Source organism: Gymnoscopelus braueri (assembly GCF_963280865.1).
Source record: "Gymnoscopelus braueri genome assembly, chromosome: 5".
Classification (NCBI taxonomy): Eukaryota; Metazoa; Chordata; class Actinopteri; order Myctophiformes; family Myctophidae; genus Gymnoscopelus; species Gymnoscopelus braueri.
Genome location: NC_137606.1, coordinates 23,285,688 through 23,293,187, shown reverse-complemented (window position 1 = coordinate 23,293,187; position 7,500 = coordinate 23,285,688). Strand labels below are relative to the sequence as shown.

Sequence of the window (7,500 nt, the reverse complement as noted above, 5' to 3'; positions counted from 1 at the left end):
ATTTTGGGGGGTCGCGTCCTGAAAAGGTTGAGAACCACTGTTTTAGAGGGTAGCTGGGCTGCTGAGGAGAGAAGGTCACGTTAAATGAAATAAATATAACGGACTAATATACAATAATAATACATAATAATATATAATAATAATATTATTAAATATAATACCATATAATAATAGGTATATAGTATAATAATAGACTTAAATACAATATATAAAATGTATTCTACCTTCTGATCGCCTTTAGCATGCCTGTAATTTGAGCTTTAAAATCAGATAAAAAACAAACAAAAAAGTGTTCATTCCAGACAGAGCCGAGAACATGAAGGCCCTTTTCTCAAATCCATTGCGGGTTCTCGGCTACTGAGGCAAGTAAGTAAAGTCTCATAGGCTGGGGAAAAAAAAGTTATACCCATGTTGGGCACAAAAAGGGGGTTTAACTGATATGAGAAGTTTATATAAAAATAACAGTTATTTACTTTCGATTCAGTGCAGTTTAGCAACAGCCCCATCTCCCATGTGTTCTCCAGACACAGTAGGCTATGGTCCTTTTGCCCCTGAGGGGAAAGCATTTTCCAGCATTAATTATGACATTTCCTTGATAAATAATACATTTTATCATTAGACTCACCCGATGGCAGCGGCAGTCATGCATGGCAGCAACAGGAGCAGTAAGAGATTGATCAAGATCAAGGACATTTCAATATGTTACACATCCTGTCTGCTTGCATTTCTGTGTTACAGTTTCACGATGGCTCTAAACATAGCTGCGTTGGTAGCACTGTTGGTCTTCTATGCCTTGATCCTGGCGATGGGGGTCTGGGCTTCTAGGAAATCCATGAGGGAGGAGAAGAAATGTGTGGGATTCAGAAGTGAAGTCACCATGATAGGGGGACGCAACATCAACATTTATATTGGCATCTTCACAATGACAGGTGAGAAAATACAATTTGTACGACGATGCATATGTCATAGATCAGGGATTCACAAACCTTTTCATGTCAAGGACCCCCAGATTGATGTGAACGCCGACCCCCAATCCGAAAAGCTGTGCCAGGGAAACTTTTCACAATTATTGAAACATTTCACAATTGTTCAATATTTCCAAATGTTTCAAAAACAGATCTACAAGCCCAAAAATATATGAAGAAATGTAATTATCTGAAAAAAACATGCATTGTTATAGCCTTCCAAGAAAATGGTTTCACAAAGACTGGTGGCGTCATCTTTACATCGGTACGGCTGGGTCTATACAGTAAGTCATCGCTCTCCACCAGACTTTGTCAGCTCGTGAAACCATTTTCTGTATTTTTGTAACCAACATCCCATTGTCAGCTTTAGGTAGAGCAATAATTCTTTGTGAGATTGCCTTTTCCCATGACGCCCCTGTTCCCATGCTGTAGTTTGAAAACCATTGGTGTTGGGCAGAAACCTTGGCCCTCATTTATCAAAGTGGTGTAGACCAAAAAAACAGGTGTACGGCGAGATCGCCGCAATTGTCGGCATTTATCATTCAATCGTGACTTTGACTTGAGCGTACGGCACGCGGAGCAGCATTGTCTAACAATTTGACAAGTATCTGGACACATGTATCCACTCCAAAATGTATATCTAACACACCATTAAATAATCCCTATAAGTATATAAACTTATATACAGAAGATACGTCCTCTGGAGTTGTGTGCAACCTGGGCTAAGGATAAGAACCAGACGCTCCAAACCTGTGCCCAGCTCAGGTGATCTTCACCCTGTTAGTTAGGGAATTTTAGCAAAATATTTGGACCATCTGTGAAAAAATTTACTACCAATAGCTTTCTTCACCAATGTGTTCTTATAGGTGTCTAGAATCACCTCTCAAAAAGTTCAACCCCAAATCCTCGTGGAAAATCCTGGAGAGCCAATCAAAGTTAAGGAGCCCAGAGGGCTTGGGTGAAAAATATGAAAAGAAATAAAAGTCTTGTGAGGTGTCTAACTAGGGGTTTTCAGGGGTGCTGAATCCATTCCAACCATTATTTTTGAGTAAAAATGTCTCCCTGGCCATCTAATATTGGTATATTGGTTATTGTTAGTGTATAATCAGTGTATAATCAATGGTAGGGGATTGGGGTGTTGTTGAATTGATTATATTTTGAAAAATAAAATAAGAAAATATTGCTAAACACTTGATAAGAGTGTACACCTACTGTGCACATGCTCAGTGGGATACACTGTCTGCATGTGGGGAAGGAGCGGGAGTGTTGCATCCTGGCAAATATGTCTGGACGATTTTAAGGTACGGTAGTTTATCTACTTTTTGGCATTTATTTTCCTCTGCTGGCAAAACTTTTGATTACTGTGAATTTAGATGTCAATTTTCTCTAGCCTATTGCTTACATTGAACAATCATTAGTTAAACAATCATGACACTTGTCTTTTAGTAGACAACATGGAAGAGGATTCTGTAGCTTGTGGCTTAAGGTGCTTCATCTGTGGTGGTCCTGAGACTGAGATTCAAAAGCTCTCAAAAGTCACCCAAAAAGGCTATGCACAGATGTTGTCTTATTCTGAGAGTGTGGATGATGCAGCATTAATCAGAAGACTACATGAGGACTGGAAAAACTGAGATGACCCCAAACTAAGATACCATTTGGAATGCAAAACCGAGCTATACAGTCGTGCAAGAGGTATATCCACTGGAAATCGTACGTTTTTTTCAATGTGATGAAAGTTGCCACTTGCAGATTTCAATCCTATTCTATGTTGTGAGTGACATCATAATTTAATAAAAACTTTAAACATAATCTATTCTTTAGAGCAAGATGAGCAAGACCAACGGCCAGACAGGAAGAAAAGACGCAGGGCATTGTCTGGGTCAAGTAGTTCAAGTGCTAGCTGGCACACTTGATCTACCATAATACTTGCATCCTTTGCAATGAAGGTATCAATGCTGGCACATTGAAAAGAAACCCTGGTAAGTCTTTTGTATGTAAGATTCAAATGAATTTTGATAATTGTTTTTCTTGCTCCTCATTGTAGGCTTCCACTCAAAGTAGAATAATTTAATCATGCACATACTGTATGTGGCTACCTTTTATCCAGACAGAGCTCGGCAGTTGTATCGTGCACCTGATAATGTCTACCAGGACCAACTGAAAAGGAGTTTGATGCAGAAAGCAAAGCGACGAGGTGATGACTGGGGACGTGAAGTCGCTGGTCGCCTGTCTGGTATTATAGATTTGGTGGCAGAAGAGGCAGTATATCATATTCGATGAAGAAGAGACTTTGAGAACCCTGTTACAAAGTCTAAGGTAACATTATATGGATACGCAATACAGCTGTACAATACAACTCACATTTATTAGTCCCCCTCATTCCTGGACCCATATCAATCTTGCAGAATAAATTATTTTGAAATCAAAAGTTTCACTATTAAAAATTATATTTCTTCCCTCAGGATAAGAAATGTGAGTTGTATTGTACAGCTGTATTGTGTATCCACATAATGTTACCTCAGACTTTGTAACAGGGTTCTCAAAGTCTCTTCTGCATCGAATATGATATACTGCCTCTTCTGCCACCAGGCGACCAGCAACTTCAAGTCCCCAGTCATCACCTCGTCGCTTTGCTCTCTGCATCAAACTCCTTTCAGTTGGTCCTGGTAGACATTATCAGGTGCACGATACAACTGCCGAGCTCTGTCTGGATAAAAGGTAGCCACATACAGTATGTGCATGATTAAATTATTCTACTTTGAGTGGAAGCCTACAATGAGGAGCAAGAAAAACAATTATCAAAATTCATTTGAATCTTACATACAAAAGACTTACCAGGGTTTATTTTCAATGTGCCAGCATTGATACCTTCATTGCAAAGGATGCAAGTATTATGGTAGATCAAGTGTGCCAGCTAGCACTTGAACTACTTGACCCAGACAATGCCCTGCGTCTTTTCTTCCTGTCTGGCCGTTGGTCTTGCTCATCTTGCTCTAAAGAATAGATTATGTTTAAAGTTTTTATTAAATTATGATGTCACTCACAACATAGAATAGAATTGAAATCTGCAAGTGGCAACTTTCATCACATTGAAAAGAACGTACGATTTCCAGTGGATATACCTCTTGCACGACTGTATAGCTCGGTTTTGCATTCCAAATGGTATCTTAGTTTGGGGTCATCTCAGTTTTTCCAGTCCTCATGTAGTCTTCTGATTAATGCTGCATCATCCACACTCTCAGAATAAGACAACATCTGTGCATAGCCTTTTTGGGTGACTTTTGAGAGCTTTTGAATCTCAGTCTCAGGACCACCACAGATGAAGCACCTTAAGCCACAAGCTACAGAATCCTCTTCCATGTTGTCTACTAAAAGACAAGTGTCATGATTGTTTAACTAATGATTGTTCAATGTAAGCAATAGGCTAGAGAAAATTTACATCTAAATTCACAGTAATCAAAAGTTTTGCCAGCAGAGGAAAATAAATGCCAAAAAGTAGATAAACTACCGTACCTTAAAATCGTCCAGACATATTTTCCAGGATGGAACACTCCCGCTCCTTCCCCACATGCAGACAGTGTATCCCACTGAGCATGTGCACAGTAGGTGTACACTCTTATCAAGTGTTTAGCAATATTTTCTTATTTTATTTTTCAAAATAGAATCAATTCAACAACACCCCAATCCCCTACCATTGATTATACACTGATTATACACTAACAATAACCAATATACCAATATTAGATGGCCAGGGAGACATTTTTACTCAAAAATAATGGTTGGAATGGATTCAGCACCCCTGAAAACCCCTAGTTAGACACCTCACAATACTTTTATTTCTTTTCATATTTTTCACCCAAGCCCTCTGGGCTCCTTAACTTTGATTGGCTCTCCAGGATTTTCCACGAGGATTTGGGGTTGATTTTTTTGAGAGGTGATTCTAGACACCTATAAGAACACATTTGTGAAGAAAGCTATTGGTAGTAAATTTTTTCACAGATGGTCCAAATATTTTGCTAAAATTCCCTAACTATGTGGATTTATTTGGGCCATGGGAGATCGGAGATATAACCATCCTAGCACACACCAGCCTTCATCCGTTAATGTTTATGCATTCACTCATCAATCACTCCACAAACGTTCAGATTATGACTGCCTTGCCGGGCTATCTCTCATTAACGTGGCTTCACAGCAGCCCGTTACTCACAGGGAATACATGATTGCTCTATTTTAGTGTAACTCTAAAGCAAACTGTGCATGTCGGTAATGTGTTAGATTAATATATACAAACATACTCCATTCATGACAATGGGATTGGTGTCATTCATGTAGGCTGCTAGCCTACTTGTTAACAATTGTACCGTTACGGAATACATGAAAGACTGCTGTTTACACAGTGTGGAAAAATGCTACACAGTTGGGCTTGCAAGTAGGGGTGTGTGTGTGTGTGCGTGTGCGTGTGTGTGTGTGTGTGTGTGTGTGTGTGTGTGTGTGTGTGTGTGTGTGTGTAGTCGGATGCGGACATGACAGGCAGCGAGGCGGGTGGGGGAAACTCGTTCTTATTGGCTTTCCATACGTTGTTTGGTCGTATTCCGGTCGTTCATGTCGTAAAATCGGGGCGTTTCGAGAATATTTAAGGGCGTGTTATTTAAATGATGGTCGGTTTCTGCCGTCAGATTTATCAAAGCTCAGACCAAATGTACGCTAGGATTGGCTGTATAGGATTGCTTGATAAATCCCACATGGACGTGAGCGTAAACTCATTCCTGCGCTCAAATTTAAGCTGGTTTCTACGTTCCATTGATGAATGAGGGCCCTTGTATCTCCATTTCATCTTTATAATAAAATAAAATGAATTCCCTACTTTGTACATAGCGTATGACAGCTTTGTGCAAAAGTACTGAAAAGATGCAATGCGTTGTGAGCTTGTAGATTTGCTACTTTTGAAAATGTGTGAAACATTTAGCCTATAGTGACATGCCCAAAATAGGGACATCAGGTTGAAAGTGGTTAATGCTGCGTTCACACCGGCGGCAAGCTGAACAATGAATCAACTTTTATCGTCAATGTTATCTCTATGCAAATCAGCTTTTTAAATTTTTTGATGAGCTTTTAAAAGCTGAATTCTAGCCAATCAGAGCACAGCATGATCTGAGTAGCCCGGGGACTAGCTCATTCAGGCAATGTCTGTATTATGTAATATAAATTTTGATTTGTCAAGAACATGGCATATTTATGGTCTGAAATAAAAGGATATACAACCAAACAAGTCGTGGAAGCGGGGAAAATCGGTTGTGTTCCGTGACGGCCTCTCACCCTAGCTCTCCCAGGGAGAAGCCTTGCTCCCAGGGCAGAGGACTGTCACACGGTCTGCCGACCGTGCCTGGTTCTCACCGGGCGGAGCGGGGTATTGCAGCCTATGTGACCATTGAACGCCGGACGCCAAACACACACCCACAAAAAAACGAACATTAAAGTTACATACTCCTACATACTGTCATTAAATTAATGATTAATTCATTAATTATAACCTCCATCACCGACACACCATGTGTGTGTGATGATGATCAATCTGGCTGGCCTGCTTTGAAACGTGTTTCTCTCCCCGCTGCAGCCTGCAGCACGTCTTCTGCATTTGTGTGGGTGTGTGGTGGTGTCAGTGATGGAAAAAGTACTCAAATGTTTTACTTAAGTAAAGTATCAAAACTACAATGTAGGTATACTCTATTACAAGTAGAAGTTCCGTATTAAAAATGTACTTGAGTAAAAGTACAAAAGTACCTGCATCAAAATATACTTAATGTACCAAAAGTAGAAAATACTCATTATGCAGAAAGTCCCATTTCACAAGTTTTCAGATGTATAAAATGTATGAAAATCGTTTGAAAATAGAAGAGCTTGTAGATCGGCTATTTTATGAATGATCAGGAGCCTCCGTCATCTGATCCGCTGATGATCCATGTTGTCGCTATGACATGAGTCTTTAAAACCCCTTTATTTATACCATATGTTGCCCACAAAAAGTAGTTTTGTGAGGGAATCATTTCAATTGGTTTGTTGCGTTCAGATATCAATGAACCAATCGCTTCATCTCATTGCAAAAGTTGAAAGATAGATGGATAGATCACATAGATTAGAATATAGGCCTATGCATAATGATAGATAGATAGATAGATAGATAGATAGATAGATAGATAGATAGATAGATAGATAGATTGATCGTTTATAATAATAATAACAACTGATAGATAGGCCTATAGTACATAATGTATATACTGTGTATATATATATATATATATATATATATATATATATATATATATATATAGGCCTATTATTATAATTAAGGTTTCGAGGCCTATCAGGCTCGAAGCCTTATTGCATCTCTTGGCTTTCACTATTCTTCTTCCGCCGTTTTTGGCAGTTCTGGCCTAACCGCGTGGTCACTTTTTACGAAACTCGGCAATATGGTAGAGGGCTATGCCAAATGGCGAAGACCCGAAACTCACAACCATTGGCCAAAGGGTGGCGCTAT

At 39.4% G+C, this 7,500-nt stretch overlaps 1 protein-coding gene across 1 annotated transcript in view; it reads left to right on the top strand.

Moving 5' to 3' along the window:
* Nucleotides 1–745: 745 nt before the first annotated feature.
* LOC308085815 (high-affinity choline transporter 1-like) overlaps nucleotides 746–7,500 on the top strand; it is a gene marked incomplete at both ends in the record, with an annotated part of 30,375 nt that continues 23,620 nt past the window's right edge. The window contains one exon of the mRNA XM_080429125.1: nucleotides 746–929. Within this exon, the coding sequence (XP_080285251.1) occupies nucleotides 746–929 (184 nt within the window). The remainder of the gene's footprint in view (nucleotides 930–7,500) is intronic.